At 43.6% G+C, this 18,543-nt stretch overlaps 2 protein-coding genes across 9 annotated transcripts in view; one reads left to right on the top strand and one right to left on the bottom strand.

The window, feature by feature from the left end:
- The window catches only part of Glyr1 (glyoxylate reductase 1 homolog), a 32,567-nt gene extending 20,542 nt beyond the window's left edge, over positions 1-12,025 (bottom strand). For 2 of the 5 annotated variants that reach the window (XM_027940897.2, XM_034636505.2), the window contains exons 1-5: positions 11,937-12,015; positions 10,883-10,919; positions 9,867-9,946; positions 1,303-1,441; positions 545-787 (exon numbers count right to left, since the gene is read on the bottom strand). In XM_027940897.2, coding sequence (XP_027796698.1) covers positions 545-787; positions 1,303-1,441; positions 9,867-9,946; positions 10,883-10,919; positions 11,937-11,974 — 537 coding nt within the window. In that variant the 5' untranslated portion in view covers positions 11,975-12,015. Of the gene's footprint in view, positions 1-544; positions 788-1,302; positions 1,442-9,866; positions 9,947-10,882; positions 10,920-11,936 lie in introns of all 5 variants that reach the window. The other 3 variants (XM_034636506.2, XM_034636507.2, XM_027940898.3) reach the window with 2 other exon arrangements.
- Positions 12,026-12,200: 175 nt separating this feature from the next.
- The window catches only part of Ubn1 (ubinuclein 1), a 30,620-nt gene continuing 24,277 nt past the window's right edge, over positions 12,201-18,543 (top strand). Inside the window, exons 1-2 of one of the 4 annotated variants that reach the window (XM_071605729.1) lie at positions 12,201-12,911; positions 16,580-16,867. In XM_071605729.1, the coding sequence (XP_071461830.1) occupies positions 16,619-16,867 (249 nt within the window). In that variant the 5' untranslated portion in view covers positions 12,201-12,911; positions 16,580-16,618. Of the gene's footprint in view, positions 12,912-14,001; positions 14,204-16,579; positions 16,868-18,543 lie in introns of those variants that run through there. The other 3 variants (XM_027940525.2, XM_027940524.2, XM_071605728.1) reach the window with 3 other exon arrangements.

Genomic DNA, 18,543 nt, shown 5'->3' with positions numbered 1-18,543 from the left:
CTCAGAAGAGAAGCTGACAATTACCTTCTTCTCCCTTTTCACATTCATCCTTTATACAACTGGTTGCCAAATTGTAGGGAGGCTTCCTCCATTGAACCTTGAGCATACTCTTTTTTAAGACTTACTATTGCCCCTCACGAATGTGTACCTGGCTTCGAACCTGTAATGCGTGGCGCACACTGCCACCTTCACTTAGCTGCACGGGGTCCCCTGCTTAAGAAGACCACAGGCCCTCCACAATCTACTGAACACTTGCCCCCATCTCTGCTTGCCTAACTGTCCTCCACTGTACCAAGACATCCACGCCATCACCTCTGGGGCATCTTCTCCCTTTGTCACTAGCCCTTCCCAGCCAGCCTGTGTACACTGGCTCAGGTGGACTCAGGCCTGTTCGTCCATCTCTCATCTGGGCTGCGGGCTTCTTCAAGGCAGCACTCAGGACAGGACTCCACACCACTGGTGAGCAGAAGCATGCTGCATGGTCCAGCTCTACCTTACACACAAGGAGGTCACTAAATCCAGAAGCTACGGTGGTAAGACAAACCTTCTCATCCTTTGGGGGCCGACCCCGTTTCCGGGGACTTTGCTCTTGGGCTCTTTTCAGAGGGGGTTTGGAGCCTCTCTCTGCAGAGCCTGAAGACACCCTCTTCTTTCCTTCTCCCACGTTCTTCTTCACCTTCCCTTCAGACAGGCTAAGTTTGCGCTTCTCGTCACCTGAGTTTGGCCTACTCCTCTCCTCACTGGAATTACGCCGACTCTTGTCATCAGCAGAGGTGTGGGATGATGTCTGAAAGTTTAATAATAATAATGATAGCCACACAACAGCTGCTGCTGCCACCAACAGGTGCCACGCACTGCTACAGGCACTTCTGTGAATCATCCTCACAGCCACCCTATGACACAGGTTCCTTGGTCACCCCCACTTACATTGGGGGAAGTAGATTGAAAAAAAAAAAAAAAAAAAAGAACTGAGTCACTTGTCCACAGTGCCAAAGCTAGGAGGTGGGGTTTAAACTCAAGGGTACATATCCAGAGGCTATGCCCCTATGCTCTGTGCTGCACTTGAAAGCTAAGCTATTCCTCTTGGTCCACAAAACTTCCCCAACAACAAGCTACTCTGGAAGGTGAGCCACAGGCACGGAGTTGCAAGCTGATGAGCCAAAGGCTAATACCTTAAAACTGAAGTATTGCCTTCTCCAGGCATCTCTGAATAGAGTTGTGGGACTGGGTGACATTTAATCTTCTAGTAACTATGCAAAATAACAGGCCTAGTGTAAAAGGGAAAATTGGAATTTCTCTCACCTGGTCTTTCCCTTTGGCTCTCCTGAGGAACTCTTCAACAGCATCCACAGCTTGCTGGAATCGTTTACCCTTGTTGATCTTTATCATTTCCTCTTTATGAGCATGATATGGCTTTAGCTGTTCCACTTTGATCCAGGCACTAGCAGAAAACAGAGAAAGGGTATGTGATCCATACTGTGAATGCTGAAAACTACCAAAGATCTCACTAGAGCAGAATGCAAACATCCATTTGGTTTAACTGGAATTTCAAAAAGGCTTGACATTTTTAAAAAACATGTACTCAACCATCCCAAACTTTTGAGGCTATAGTATATTTTCTTGAAATAAGTAAACGAAAACCACCACAGCAGCCACTATAACAAATCAGAACATACCTCACATGAAATTGTATGTTATACACTATTGTTTCTATTCTCATTTACTAGCTTCAACATTCAACCACACATACCCAGCCACTTGCTCAGAACAAGAGAAAGTTGGAGATGGTCTCACTGTTCAGCACAAAAGCCACACATGCATCCCTGGTAATCAGAGTCCCTGGAAGCATCATAAACCATGGCAGTGTAAGTGTGTAAGAAAACACTTGCTGCCTGTCAACAACTTGAGCCAGATTTATGTTCTGCCCATCAACCAAGAGTCAGGGATGTGGTCAGAGATAAAGAAATCCAGCACCTTCTAAAGTTGGTGGCTCTTACAGATATTTGCAGTTGCTGAGCCTATATTTGATCATAAATGATGGTATCCATGGCTACTAAACCACACAAAACATGGTTTGGGATGAGGGCAGCAGTTACAAAAGGAGGCCTTTACTAATGAGATTGTTCTTGAAAGTCAAGGTAGAATGCACTCCTCTGATATCTAATTTTTAATTTCTAACATTAACATGTAACATTCAAACTGAAAAAAGTAGCGAGTCATCAATTCTGGAATACCTGGCCTACCACACTAACCTGAGCGAGTTTGCAACAACTGGCTTTCTGTGGTTTCCCTGAATGACATTTGGCTTAGAAAATTCAAATATAAAAGAGAATTTATAGGCTTGGCAACGTATCAGTTAATTAACATATGTTTTATCTTGCAATACTCATCAGTGTCATAGTGTAACCTTCAGAAAAAAATGGGTCAGGCTAAGGATGTAGAAACTGGGCTATCTCACTACTCAAACGTTCTTTCCTTAGAGAAGGCTGGAGGATATGCACTAATATTGAAAGTGCAAACTTCTGTATACAGAAATAATGCTACAACCCACAATAGCCACTTGTACTTTGGGTGTTGTGTAAAAGCCATGATGGTGGGTCAGAACGACATGACAGCCCTGGGCTGCCAGCCTGCAAATGCAAGTCACCAAATGAGAGTGAGACAATTCCTCTATAGCTAATCCAAACAATTCACAGGGACACAGAGCTCTGGCCTCATAGAACAGATGCTTCCCAGGGACTAACTCAGCTTAAAGTCTGCAATTTGACACAAGAAAGTCAATGAGTCCAATCCCAGGGAGAAGAAAGGAGATCTTACCCCTTATTTTTTGAACTGACTCCCCTGCCTCTCCCTGCATTTACAGTTGACTGTAAGGACAGGCTGGAGCAATCAGATGCAAAGTCAGTTAAGCTGCTATATTAACTGTGTGGTATCAGGATGAAGTTTAAGAGCCATGGCATTCAGGACCCACATCACCCTCCTAGGAGCTGCAGGGTAGATGAGACCTGTACAAGTTTCCAGGAAAAGATCAACAAGGTGGTTTTTGTGGAGCTGGGACAACAGGCTCCAAGAGCTTTAATCCCACCTACTCCTTCCTGCTACTGCCATCACCACCTCCTACCCAGCCTTGCATCAATCTCTGAATCAGAGAAAATGCAAAGGCAAGGACATCTATGGAGGAAGCACCAATAAATCAACACCCCCCCCATTTTTTCTGTTGAAGCATTTTAAATGGATTACTGATTTTTGCCAGAAGCAAGTGCACTCAAAATTCCATTTATCCTCAAGATAGGAATTTGAGATACTACAATGAAATTTTCCTCTCTACAACCATCTTTGAAATTATAAAATAATTTTCTAAACAGTCCAAATAAGACTTACAAAAAAGACTTTAAAAGGATAAAGGCAAGAAACATTAATAAACTTAGGAAATTGACCTATTGTTGGAGAGGCATCCTGGGGCATCAGAAAGTCAAACACCAGCTCATCTGCTCCTAGGATTACCTCTTAAGTGAACTCAGCTTAAATCACTTTGGTAGACTTTTTCTCTAAAGGCTATACCACAAAACCTCCCTCTTTTTAAAGTGGATATGCTTTCCAGCTAGAACTTCAGCAGAGCACCCCTCTGATTCAGAGGCAATCAATAAATAATCATTGATGCCTTCCAGGCATGTGGCGGGGTGGTCCCCTATCAATGGGTTAAAAGGTGCTGGAAGGCTCACTTGGTAAGGCTTTAGCATTTGTTTTGTTGTTGGTTTTTAAATGATTCCTCACCCCCCTTCTCCCTGTGTTGGGCATAGAACCAAGGGCTTGGTTCATGCTTATCGTGCTCTACCACTGAGCTACACTCCCAGACTTAAAAGACTATTCAGTTTGTTTCCTTGTAATAAGCTGAAACTTGTGATTTTCCTCATATGCTCCTCCCAATGCCTGGGCAGAGCTTTACCTTTTCAGTCTAATTTACTGTGGGCTGGGAAATCAGAAAGAACAAACTTACCAGGTTGTCTAAAGTGTGAGGATTTGCTTTTATGTAGAAGGCAGTAATTATACTTTGCTTGTGGTAGTAAGCAACTAAAAAAAAAGTAACTATTAATTGAGAGGCCATTACAGAGAAGGAAAAGGAAGGCCCCTTAAACTATCTAAAGGGAAAAGGCAAGAAAAGCAATGTGTGTAGCTTGCAACCACTCATGTGAAGATGAAAAAAATGAATACACACAACTTCTCAATGCCTCACCAATCTCTCTGGAGGGACATGACACAGGAAACGCTATCTATCTGGGCAGCTGAGGGATGGGGATGATTGGATCTGCCTTCTTGTTTACTGCTTAATTTTTTTTTTTTTTGGAACCGTAAATCTGTATTATATATAAAAAACAAGTCAGGGGCTGGAGATGTAGTTCAGTGCTAGAGTGTTTGCCTAGCATGCATGAGACCCTGGTTTAATCCCCAGCACTACAAAACAAACAAAACCCATCAAATTTGTACTAAAGGATCCTGTGTAGAACTTGGGCTATTCCAACTCCAGATGTTCCCTATGATTTGGAGACTTGCTCTGGAGGGGAGCTCCTGCCTAGCTGATGTAATTGCACATAATGCATCCCAGAGCAGCCAACTCAAACTGGTGTCCTAAAAAGTTCCTTCACATTCAAAACTTACCAACGAATATAAAAACTAGCATTTTCAAACACTCTGATCTGCTCTTCCCTTAAATGAAAATCATGTACTTAGATGTTGTATTAGAGATGTCAGTCTATGACGAATCTCAAAGATTCTCACATGTGACTTAACCTTCATCTTGACACAATGACCCGTACTGAAATCTTGAAGCTGGGTGGAGGGGTGTGGGGGGATGACATGGACACAGCGAGAAAAAGAAAATGAACATGGGGCACAAAATCCAAAGGAAATTACAAGGACAGGGTCAGAAGAATATGGGTTCCCTTCTTCATATGGATTTGTGAGTAGTACTCAATAAGCAATTTCTTTTATGTCTTTTTAAAAAAATAATTAAAAGACTGGGGATTACTGTGGTGTTATAGGTCCAAATCTAAACTATCCAGAAATACAGGCATCAGAAAATATGCACAGAAAATGAGGAATTCCTCAGTTAACTTCAAGCAAATGTAATCTTAAAGACATTAACAAAGACTTATATAGATAAGACCTTGTTTCAGAACCCTGAAAACATTCCCAAATGCTGGATGAGAATTTTAGGTTATACTGCCTACATTCATAAATGACTGGTAATTTCTTTTTGGGCCAGTTTCTAAAATTCCATCATATGACACATGCTTATCCATGAAGTCCCCAGTAGGCCAGGAACTGCTCCTGCTGCTGCTGGGACAGCAGCAGCTAACTGACACCCTCTAGAAGAGCATTTGTGCCCTGGCATGGGGACACTGCTGTCTGAATCTAGAACAGTGGCCCTCACTATCCACTTGCCTCAACTCTCCAACTGTTACATGGTGCTAGATGTAGGGAAAGTAGGCTAGTTGGTTCCAGGTGAACAGGGATGCCTGCATGGTTCCAACTGTTAGGCTTCTCAGCATTAACTCAGATATCTGTTTCTAGAAGAGTTACTTGTAGTATTGACTCAGATACCTCACACTCGGCCAGGCCTATCCCACCTTAGATGTGGCTTGATGTACAAAGCACCTCAGGCTGGAATCCTGGACATCTTATCACTAAAACCGGCAACCCCCTGGCCTCTCAGTTTCCTCATCAGGCAGGGTGGGGAGAAGAACCAAGACAAATCCATTCATTTCCTAAAAGGGCAGCAATAAAGATCAGAAGTGAAGATTGCTATGGGAACTCTGAGGTAGTTTGCAAGGTACCTACTATTTGTCAATGGTATTTTTGAATTGGTTTGTTTCTGGTAACTTCTAAGGACCTGCAAACTAAACTAACACACTCTCTGTTGTGCGATCCACTGCCACTGATGAAACTTTTTAAATTCTGAGGTATCTCTTCTTTGATGGGTGACCATCACCCATCAAACTGTCCAAGGTTGACTCTCATACATTTGATGCTTAATATTTGGTTGTGGTCACTGGTGGAACTAGCAATGCTATAATAAGGTGATTTTTCCCCTTTGTATTTACATGAAAATGGTTCTTTAAATGATCACGGGCAATTGTTTTGGCTATGTGGCTTGGCAAGTGAACCCAGCCATCTTAGTAAGTTCTGTCCTCACCAGTGACATCTGATCAGGCAGGTCTGGCTCTCTCTTCCTCACAGTGGGATGCCCACACAATTTGTGAGAAGTTATAGTTGAGAAAGAAAATTCGGGATTCTAAAAGTATTAGAATCACCCTATATCTTGTTGCAAGGGGCTAACCATGTTTTTTTAAATGTTTATTTTTTAGTTGTAGTTGGACACAATACCTTTATTTTATTTATTTTTATGTGGTGTGAGGATCAAACCCAGGGCCTTGCACATGCTAGGCAAGCGTGCTAGGCAAGCACTCTATCGCTGAGCCACAACCCCAGCCCCAGAGCTAATCACTTTATTCTTAACAAAAGTCCTTGCCAGAAGAATTCTAGTTACATATTTTATCCCATAAGTAGTGTGTTAATTTTGAAACTGAGTATCTCTGACTGAATACTATATTTCTTAGGAATACCACGGGGTCAGACCCTCTTTAACTGGGTGAGGGTGGAGGAATCAATGGAGCCCCTACTGCAGGATAGGCCACACTCATCCCCTCCCACATGAAGTGTTAAGGGTAAAGTCCAGCCTCTACCACAGCCACTTAGAGCTTTGTCCTTCAAACATCAGTTCTCATCCCTCAAAATCCACTTATACTACCTGTATTACGTTGAAGTGACTCTCTGTATTTGTCCTGAGCATAGTCACACAATACTCCACGTGCAGTGTCAACTCCTAAAGGCCATCCACTGGTTCAAATGTTCCGATCATGCTCTTTTCAGTCTCTGCTTTCCCATATTGAAGAGTCCTACTCTTTTGTCTGCTAGGTCCCTTTGTCTGGATCTTCACTAGTTCTATCAGATCCCCATGGAAGCACAAACTGAACAGCACATGGTATTCCTGGAGGCACACTATAGTTTTACATAAAGGTGGAGCAATACATTATTTCATGTTCAAAGCCTTTTTGGTCAGAAAAGCATACCTGGATAACTTCTTTAGGAACTGCCCACTCAGCTTCCTTTCTTTTCAAACATATATATACACATACTCACTTGCTCTCAGGAGCATAATCTGTGTCTCACATTTTTCTTACATCCACTTGTCTGCTTCTTCTTACCATCTTTTTTTCTGTCCTGTAATAGATCTATATCCTGACGTGATGTTGCTGAACACCTGCTATCTACCAAACCACACCAGACACAATGGCTTAGGAAGGTAAATCAGCTTGCCCAGATCACAGAGTAGGTGAGACCAGGGTCTGAATGCATTTTAGGCTGGTGACAAATCCTGAGTTCTTTCCTCAAAGCAATTTGCTGCCACCAGACAATCTGGATATCTTACCTTCTGATATTATGAAGATACTAAATAAGATCTGCCTTAACACTGATCATTAAGGAAGCATTTCTCTAAATCCTTACCCTTTGTTTCTCCAAGTTAACTGTCTTCCTATTAAAAGTCCCACAGTTATCTTAATTTTTAAATATATATTTTTTGGGGTGTGGTGGTGCAAGGGACTGAACCCAGGGCTTCATGTTAAACATACACTCTACCACTGAGCTACACCCACAGCCCTTTTACATTTTTCTGAGACAGGGTCTTGCTAAGTTGCTGAGGCTGGCCTTGAACTTGCAATCCTCCTGCCTCAGTCTCTAGGTCACTGGAATTAAGGTGTGTGCCATCATGCTCAGCCTTAAGTAGCTTTTTATGTAGAGCTCCATCAAGGGAGTTTAAAAGGTTAAGGTTATTACACCTAGCAGTTGCCTATATCCATTTGCTTACGAACTCTCCAAAGAGCCCTAGTCATGAACTTAGAACTCATATCACTGTCATTAGTAGCAGGTTGTTTGTGTTCAGTGTGCACATCCTTTGTTATTGGCTGCACCTGTGTGCTTGGCTGAGCATTCAAGTTCACTCAACTCCAATTTCCTAGGTTTCATTTCTTACATAGGGATTGTAGTTTATTCATCTAGCATTTCAACAATAAAAAAATTATCAAATCATGGCTTGCAGGTCCTCTATAATCTGGCTGAGTTCCCATTTTGTTTCAGAAACGTGTAATTCTTCATTGAGTCAACCAGATTTAGCCAAGTATATTGCCTCAATTACTCCCAAGCTCCAGTTACCCTAGGCAGGGAGCTTCTTCCTTCTCAGGCCAGTCAGCTTAGCAGTATCTCCACTGCCTGAACTACCCTTGTTGTTTCTGCCCACCCAAACACTATTCATCCTACAGAACTGGATTTGTGGCTTGTTTCTTCCATCAGTCTTCCTGGACCTCACTGTTTCCTACTGACCTCTCCCTCTTCCAGAAGCCTTTCATAATTACCTGCATCACTAACTCTGCACATAATTTTATCTGAACTATTTAAGTCTTGTCACAACCAAGCATCTGAAAGGCAGGGACCACAACATTCACTTTCCTTGGAGTTCCTTCAGTGTCAATCTCACCAGGACACTCTTCTTTAGGGAATTAGAATTTTCCCTCTTTCACAGGTTCTCCTCTCACAGCTCAAGGCTAGTAACTCCTGGAAATACTGCCACCAGAAGGCTGGTAAATTGGTTTGTGACAGAGAACTGGGGGCGGAGTTTATCAGTATCATGAAGGTCAACAAACTAGGCAAATGTGAAACCCGGAAGAGCACTGATGTATAAACTCCTGAATGAGGAAAGCATACTGTTCATAAGGAATTTTCATATGTAATATTATATATTGTTTTCTAAGAATAAATATTTTAACCATCAGTGTCAGATTTATCAGAAAAGTCAGACCTTTTTTTTCAAACCCAAAGTTACATTTTCCTATAAGAATCAAATAGAAATACAACTACTTAAAAAAAATTAAAAATCAAGCAAACTAGCTAGATACAGATAATCAACTTGATGTAGTGTTGACAAAACTAAAAAAAATTGCTGGAAATTCAAGTTAATACACATTGTTCCCTTCAGTATGACTTCTTATATGACCTTAAGCCAAAGAATCTACAATTAATGGTCCTGGATCCCTTTACTTGAGCTTTACTATTAAAATGTCAGAGTATTACTACTGCAAAAGAGAAAAAAAATTAAACAAGTACATTTATTAAGATAACTGAAATTTTAGTTTTCACTATAGACTTCATGAATAAATTTTAATGCCCACTAAAAGAGAAGCAAACATGGCTCTTATAAAAGAAACTGCAGGGGCTGGGGTTGTGGCTCAGTGGTAGAGTGCTCGCCTAGCATGCATAAGGCACTGGGTTTGATCCTCAGTACCACATAAAAATAAAGATATAGTGTCTGGGACTGGGGCTGTAGCTCAGTGGTAGAGCGCTTGGCTTGCATGTGTGAGGCAGTGGGTTCAATCCTCAGTACCACATAAAAATAAATTAATAAAGATATTAAAAAAAAGATATAGTATCCACCTAAAACTAAAAAATAAATATTAAAAAAAAGGAAGTGCCAATGGAGTTGGTAAAGAAAGATGTGAGAAACTATCTTAAGCAGAAGTTCTTACTTCTGATCATGAAGCCTAGTTCTTACCTGACACTGCTTTTGGCCCCAGGACAATTTCTGCAAGATGAGAACAGCACATTTTATTTAGGCATGAAGCCAGATGATGTGCCATTCTTATGTACTACAAGAAGCCTGAACTAAGGATCCTCAGAATATTCTTTTGGCAGTTCAGACTCAGGGAAATGCCCAAAGACAACGACAACATGAATACTTGATGAATACCACTCACTGATCTTCTGTTCCAAAAAACTTCACAAAGAAGCATTTCTTTCCACGTGGTTTCTTCAAGTCCTTGGGTGGATTAACAATCTAGAGAATAAAAGGGAAAAAAAAAAAAAAGACTTGATAGCAATATGGCACCCCACTAGAAAAGTTTCTACAGCTCTAAGTTGTTAAAGGGTATGGGGAAAGAATAGGAATATATGGCCTAGAACTTGTTCATGTCTGGCACTTTCCAGTTGAGATATGTGGAAATGTACAAATATTCTGGAAATTCCCTGTAGCTAACATGTAGCAGTGCTCAGTAGATACAATATCTCTTTTACTGCAATGGCTCTGTTATACAAGCAGTTAAAACTAAGATCAATATCACTTCCCCTCAATGTGTCAATGTCATTACCGAAGAAATATTCTTCAAAATACTTCTGGTGCACAAAGAGTTGAAACATGAAATGGTGAAGATAAAGAACAACTGAGGCACAGAAAACACCATATTGCAAAGTCTAAAGACATTTCCTGGATTCCAAGCAAGAATATAAAAACAGAACACTTGGAAAGCTATGATGGATCACCTCATGCAAAATGTGGAATGCCAACTTCTGCAAAGATGCACTGGAGCAGCACATATGGTAACAGGGGAAGAAGATTTAAACTTAGTCGGGACAAAAATACTTTGGCTTTTCACTAACCTACATTTAGACTTCTCTCTTCCTGGAGAATTTATTTTCTTCTTTTGTTAGATTTCAGCATAAATCTAAAATATGCTGAAATTAGAATTGATTCCCAGGGTTAACAACAAATTTCATAAACTAACTCTGATTCAAGAAATAAGCAATTACTGCAGATTAAATGATCTGGTTCATACTGTATTGCCTTTTTAAAAAATAACTGAAACTACAGAATATGAGTGTTATCTGAATGGGCCCAGTTTCACTCAGTGTTAGAAACTGAGGGAAATGCACTTTACATTTTCCACCTCCTCAAACCCAACTTTAGATATCATCCTTTGAAGAGCAAAACACTCACCTTTCCCGGCCAAGGAGGATACCGGCCGAGTTTCCCCCTAGAGAAAACACAAAGAGTCAGCACTTGCTCTGGAAAAGCCAGTCCCTCTCCTTCAAGCCACTCAACACACAATTTATGCTTCTCAATCTCGGCTGGCATCCTCAAGTGCCAGACAAAAGCCGGCAAACCAGGGTTCTTAATCTGGCTTCACAGCTGGGCCGAGACCCCGGACCTGGAATGAAACACCGTGTGTGTGTGTGTGTGTGTGTGTGTGTGTGTGTGTGTGTCCCGTGCCTTCTCGGGCAGACAAGGAACACTGAACACCCAAACCGTCGGGAGCGGCTCGAGGGGAGCCTCCCGTGCCCTCCGGTGCCGGGCTGGGGCGGTTTCTCCGTCCACACGGACGTGCCTCCATTCCCCAGGCACACAGCCGGCTCTGACAACCGCCCGCGGGAGCCGGTCTCCGGGTCCACACAAAGTATGCAGCTCGAGCAGGGCGACCACGGTCAGTCTTGGTTCGGGCGGTTGTCGGGGACACAGAAGCAGACCACGAGAGGCACCGGTCACTACCAAGCCATCGGTTGTAAAGGAGAAGTCCCCTGTCCATTTCCTCACTGGGCAGCGCCAGCAATCGGTTTCGACACCCCGGGCCGAGCCGCGCCGCCCGCACTGGAAGGTCTCGTCACAACGCGGGACTTGACCCGCCTGCCCCGGCGAGATGGCCCCGCGGGTTCCCTGGCTCTCCCCTCTCCCTGGAGCCCCAGCAAGACCCCGGGGACACAGTGTCCTCGGGAGCCGCGCGGCGCCAGGGGGCTACCTCTGCCGGTCGCTCGGCTCCAAGCGCGGCCCACCTCGGGGCTCAGAGCCGGGCCCGCCGCGGCCACCCTCGGCCTCGGTCCCTCGGGGCCGGACTGCCCCTTCCGCCCAGCGTCGTTCGCAGCGCCAGCACCCCGTCTTTCCCTCCCTCCGCCGTCTGGACTGCGCAGAAGGGCAGCTCCGAGGCTGGCCGCGAATCTCGCGCCCCGGGAGGCCACTCCGCGGCGCATCTCGCTTAGCCCCAGCCGCCCGGACTTACCACACCAAGTCGCCGAGCCGCAGACTCACAGCCGCCATCTTACCACCCAACCACCGCCGCCGCACGGGCCGCCGGGAACTTCAGGTCGCCGCGGCGCCGCCCATTGGAGTCGGCCCGACCACGTGACGGGGCCGGCTGTCATCGGCCACGCCGCTGCTCTGACGTCACCGCGCCTGCCCACGGTCATTGGTCGGAAGGGAGGCACGTGACTAGAGTGCCGCGGTCTCCCCGCGCCGGAGCCTGGAGACTCCCGGCTCCTTCCCCCTCCCTCGGGCTCGTGACAACGAAGCGTCCGCGGTTTGAGGCGGCGGCGGCGGCGACAGTGCGGCCGGCGGAGCGCGGGAGGGAGCCGGCCTCGCGATCCGCCCCGCCCCCGGGCGCTGGACTCAGTCCCCCGCCCCTTCGGCGCTTCCGTTACGGCCGTTAGTCGGGCGCGGGCCGCGGGCCATCCCCGAGCCCGCGGCGCCGGCCGATCCCGTCGCTGAGCCCGCGAGCTGCTCTGACGGACCTCGGCGAGGCCTGGAAGTCAGCCTGCGCCAAGCCTGGGGCCCTGCGCCCGGCGGGCTCCGCTGACCGCAGCCCGAGAGGCCCCGGCCCCCGGCGTCCGCGCTCGCCCGCTGCCGCCGCCGGTTTCTGCGAAGTGCTCCTGTGGACGGCCGGCTCCCGGAGCAGCGTCGGAGCGGCGGGTCCGCGCCGCATTCCTGCCGGCGCGCCCGGTGGCCGCCCCCTCGTCGTCCCGCGAGTTGCCTCTGGGACGTGGAGTTGGCATTCCTCCGCGCCTTCTGGCCGGCGCGCGGCGCGGCTGACGAGGCCCCCGGGCGGGGAACCGGCCATGGGCCGCGGCACCGGCCGGCCGGCCGCCCGCAAACAGGGCTCGGGAGCCGGCCGCTAGCCGCGCGGCAGCCCAGAATCTGGGCCGGCATGAGGACCGCCGCGGGGGGACGTCCGCGGCCCGCGTCGGCGCTGGGGACAAAGGTGCGTGTGGTTGTCGGTGCTGGGCTCCCGCGTTAGCCTGGGTGTAGTTTGACACTTTGCAAGAAGTTGTGACAGCAGGAAGTCGGCTGCCTGCGCAGGGGGACTGTTCGCCGCTGTCGAGCCGGGCGCCTGCCTAAACTTCCGTAGACAGGTAGCGGCGTGGCTCTTTACAACAGAGTCCCTGCAGCCCGAGTCCAGGTGGACTGCCATAGAGCCCCACTTTTCCTGAGCCAAATGCCTGCTTGTAAAGGTGGCAGATCCACCCGCATTTCCCGTGGGCCATGTGCTGTGCAGAGGCTTTGATGGTGAGGGTGTTTGCGCTTGCTGGGTTGTCCCGGAACCTGATGTTTCTTTGGAGACCAGTTTCGATGAAGTACCTTGAATTATTTGTAGGGACTGCGATGAATTCACAGTGTGTGTATGTTCTTAACTGATTGTTTAAAGCGTATTTAAGATTGTGGGAAATAATCTAATAAAATCGAGCACGTGTTTTCTTTTTTAGAAACTTGAACTTTTGAGGAATTGAAGATATAGTAATGACAATAAAAATGTGAATCAGTTTTACAATTAAAATATATGCATTCCCATTCCTTTGCAGGAACATTGCAAAAAATATGTTGTCTGATACCCTAGAAGTTCTAGCCAATGCAATAAGACATGAAACAAAGATCAGTGCAGTTTTCCAGAAAAGGAAAGACAATGATCATTTCTGTGGATGACAGTACTGCTATTTTGGGGAAAAAAACAAACAAACAAAAACCACACTAAACTCAGTAAAGGGGTTAATTACAAAATTAGCATAAACAAATTAATCTTTCTGTTTTATCAATAACCAGTTTGAAACCAGAATGGTTAAAAAGGATATATTTATAATAACAAAATATATATATATAGTTCCTGGGAATAACCTGAGATGCAAAGGAGGCTACCATTGTTTTGCATAATCAGTTGAAGGCTTTTTTTTTTTCCAGTTGAAATCTTTTAAGAGAAATGATTTTGAGGATAGAATACTAAGAATAATTTTAAACTCATTAAAGTTGAATGTTTTAAAACTTAGCTATTTTTAAGACTAAGTTTTACTTACAAATGTTGGTTTGTTTTATTTATAAATCTAAGAATATTCATGTAAAAGCAAAAATATTTGATTTTTTAGTAAGGTTCAATTAAGGCACCAGTTTAACATTAAATTCCCTTAAGCAATTAACTGTTTTTACCAGGTTAATTAAATTCCCTTATTTTTTTTCTTTTTTGGTGGTATTGGGGATTGAACCCAGGGACACTGTGCCAGTGAGGTATGTCCTCAGTTCTTTTTATTTTGTATTTTGAGACACGGTCTTGCTAAGTTGTCTGTGCTGGCCTTGAATTTGTCATCTTCTTGCCTTAGCCTCCTGAGTTGCTGGGATTATAGTCATGAGCCACTATGCTCCGGTTCCCTTAAATGTTATAAATGGCATTTAATATTTTTATACTTTCAAATATTTCAAATTTCGAAAGAGGTGAACTTGTAAATCTAATAGTACAGTCTTTCCAAGAACTTAACATTTGTTAAGTCTAAACATGTAAATGTAAGTCAGGTTTTTTAAAACATGTAAATACTTTAGAAGTTTAACAGTTCAAATTAAGATTGTAAATCTAACATGTCCTTCTTTAATATATCTGGTACTTGCCAGGTGCAATAGTGCGTGACTGTAATTCCAGTGACTTAGGAGGCTGAGGCAGGAGAGTCACAAGTTTGGAACTTTAGTGAGACCCTGACTCAAAAGAGTTGATGATGTAGCTCAGTGGTAAAGCTCTCCTGGGTTGGATCCCCAGTACTGGGGGGTGGGGATATATGTGATTCTCTTAAATGTTTCAAATGACTTAGGACAAATGATAGCATATTATGGTGATTATAAAACTTAACCACAAGTCTAACTTGTGTTAATATACAATAGGTTGATTTACTTTGTCCTCTGGTTTTATTTATTTTCTTCTTTCTTTTAATTTTCTTTGCAGGGCTGGGGATCAAACCCACGGCCTTGTGCATGCTGGGCAAGCACTCTATAACTGAGCTACATCCCAGCCCTGTCCTCCAGTATAGTCCTGCTTTTATACTGTCTTACACTTGCACAGTTGCTTTTGCAACTTAAGAGGAGCAGTTTTAAGGTCTAGGTGGATTGAAGTTGCAGTCTCAACTTGGAATGAAATGAGGTTATATTTTTAAATTACCAGCTGTACAGGGACATTAGGATCTGGTTGCCATCTCTAGTATGGCCTTTCTTTTTCTTTTTGGTACTGGGGATTGAACCCAGGGATGGTTAACCACTGAGTCACATCCCCAGCCATATTTATATTTTATTTTGAGATAGGATCTAAGTTGCTTAGGGCCTTGCTAAGTTGCTGAGGCTGGCTTTGAATTCCAGACCGTCTTGCCTTGCCCCCTGAGCTGCTGGGATTACAGTTGTGTGCCCCTGTGCCCAGCTAAGGATGGCCTTTCTTCCTCCTATTGAACATCCTGCTGATTCTCTTCTTACAGTGGGACTGTGTCTGCTGTCTCAGTGGGAGACCTGTAAGCCTTCAGCTTTCAGCTGGATTTATTTTCACAGTCCAGTGTGTCACACATATCCCAAGAGCTGTGAATGTTTCTTTGGAAGTGAGTGTGTGTGTGGGGGATTCTTTTTCAGCATCTTTGTACACATTAGTTAGTAAGTGGTCTGCACACTGGCCAACCTGTTTCACTGCCAGTCACTTTGCTGCCTGATTAGGAAGATTTTAACTCTTATAGTTTTTAGATATTTTTCTTCCTTGTCTGGTCTTAGATCACAATTTTACGATTATAATGAAAAGATTGGATACTGGATATGTACTAATACATCTACATGTATGAGAATATATACAAATCTCCCTGAATTAATTCGTATTTGTGATTCATTTACAATCAAAGTATAGTGAGCCTTCTGGGAGAACTTGCCAAAATGATTCTAAAATTGAACTGAAATAATAAATAGGCTGGAAAAGCCAAATATTATTTTTAAAAGACAATAAGGATGAACTTTTAATTCAAGATATTAAAACATGCCAGAAAACTTTTCGAAACTTTGCTATTGATTTGGTTAAAAATCTCTAAGTACTAGATTAATATAACAGATGGCTTTCAAAATTAGACCTTACATATCTGAGGCTTTACTCGATGATATATGCCAAATCAGCAAGGGGAAAAGAAGATTATTTAGTGATTGATGGCTGGGGAGAAACCAAGTTAGAGCCTGTCCTCTTGCCTTATAGCATAGTAAGTTCAACTTGGGTTAAGGAGTTACATGTGAAAAATGTATATATGAATGACCTTATCAGGGGAATCTTATATAAGATCTGATTGGAGAAGGCATAAAAAGAAATTGTAGGCATAAAAAGAAATGGGAGGAATTGTATGGGATAAAAGTTTTAACTGCATCATTCTACCATCGTTTGACCTGGATCATGGGATTTGAGGTGATTATCATATAGTTATGAAAAAAATTATATTTAGAATGAGTATTACTTAAGCAGAAAAAAAGCAATAAATAGCAACAGAAATAAATCCAACAATGGATTCTTCTTGATAATGAAATTATTTTAAACTTAAATCTATAAAGGAAGTGTTTGTTTTTATCATCTTGGTTTGACCTGGCCCTTCTTTTCAATGTTAACAGAAGCCATGCAGTGACACCTGCTAAGACTTGTTGGTAGCCATGTCGGAGCCCCACAGGGTCCAGTTCACCTCTCTCCCAGGTTCTCTGAATCCTGCATTTTTGAAGAAGTCCCGGAAAGAGGAGGTTGGGGGAGCAGAACAGCATCAGGACTGTGAGCCAGCCGCGGCAGCTGTTCGAATTACACTCACCCTCTTTGAACCAGATCACAAACGCTGCCCCGAGTTCTTCTACCCAGAGCTGGTGAAGAATATACGAGGAAAGGTGAAAGGCCTTCAATCTGGAGATAAGGTACGCTCTAGCGTCCATAGAGTTGCTCTGCAGACCTAACATGCAAGTGTCACTGTGTGCACATGGGCCTTCACAGCAGGGAAATGAGAAGTGAGGCTAGAGAGATGTGGATAAGGGCACATCAGTCATGGAAAGCACCTACAAGATTAGCTGACCTTACCACTGGTCATGAAGGAAGAGAATTCTTCTAGCATCATTTTCCTGATTGATGCTAGAGAAAAACATATGGTTTATCTAAGGCTAATTTGAATTATGGATAACTAATGTAAATAAAAGAAATAATACATTTTTTTCATAATGAGGTTGTAAATGTAACATGTAAGAGAGACCAGTTCTTTGGCTGTTGTGGTGCTAGAATTCTGTGCTGGACATTTCCCTTTGCCAAGGGACTTTCCCTGTCTAGTGCAAGGACAAAGAAAATACACAGACTGCTGCTTATCTCTTCTGAACAGTAATATTCTGGGTAGTTTCTTTACTTGAATGGGTAGGAATATATTTATACACATACATACACACACGGGCGCGCGCGCACACACACACACACACACATACCCTTTTTAACTTATTTTTTGCCTTCAGGGTGTTTAAAAATCAATTTGATTTCTTAAATGTTTTTTAAATTATCTATTTTCCTAGCAAATTAGTTTACTTTTTAGTATGGAGCTTTAAATTTTTAGTTATGGATAGACACAATATCTTTATTTTGTTTACTTATTTATGTAGTGCTGAGGATTGAACACACTGCCTCACATGTGTGAAGCAAGCGCTCTGCCACTGAGTCACAACCCCACCCTTAGTATGGAGCTTTTAAACAGGCATAAAAGTGGAGAGCAGAGCCCATCACCTGGCTTCAACTATTACCATGGTTTTGGCAATTCATTGACATTTCAGAAAGTTTTTATAAATTTTATTCTAGTCATGTATTTAAGAACAATGCACATATGATAAATGCACAGCTTGATGGATTTTCACAAACTCAACACTGTGGAACCTGCACCCAGATCACAAGATGTAACATTTACTAGAAACATTTGCTAGAAACCCTCCTGCCTTCAGCAGTGCACCACCCTGACCCTCAAGGGCAACCCCCAGTAGCTAAGGTCACTTTTGCATGTTTTTGTATTTTTTGTGTAGATAGAATCATATAGTGTGAGTAGGAGCTTGAGTGAAGAACATTTTAAAACTCCTACAGTATTACCAGTGCACTGTGCTAGGTTCTGAGGAAAAGGTTAGGACTGTACACTTGCATCATTCTGGTCTCTTAAGTGGCTCTTGATAGAATGAAAACAAGGCCAGTGCCTAGTTCACAAGGTATCTAAGAGTGTAATGAGATCATGTTGGTGAAGTTTTAGCCTAGTGCTAAGTGCTCACTCAGTCTAATTCATGTTTGGACTGATTGGAGGAAGTACATTTGGTTAGTAGCATTACTCACTTTTTTTTTGCTTAAAAAATGTATTTCCTTGATTGGAGATCTTATTGGCTGAATGGAAGCTAATGAATCTGTACCAAGGGTTATCCTGTTATATAAGGGTCAGTGGGCAGAATAAGAGGAAATTACTTGAAATCTGTTCACTGTCTCTTTTCCAAAGTAGGATTGGTATCCTCTTCATTGAGAGGAACAACCAGTGGCAGGAGTTGGTTAACATGGGGTCAAACCAGATTGGTAGGTCAACTGA

This window comes from Marmota flaviventris, chromosome 19 (assembly GCF_047511675.1).
Source record: "Marmota flaviventris isolate mMarFla1 chromosome 19, mMarFla1.hap1, whole genome shotgun sequence".
In the NCBI taxonomy this organism is placed as follows: Eukaryota; Metazoa; Chordata; class Mammalia; order Rodentia; family Sciuridae; genus Marmota; species Marmota flaviventris.
Note: the sequence above shows the minus strand (reverse complement) of the source record. Positions and strands in the feature narration are given on the sequence as shown.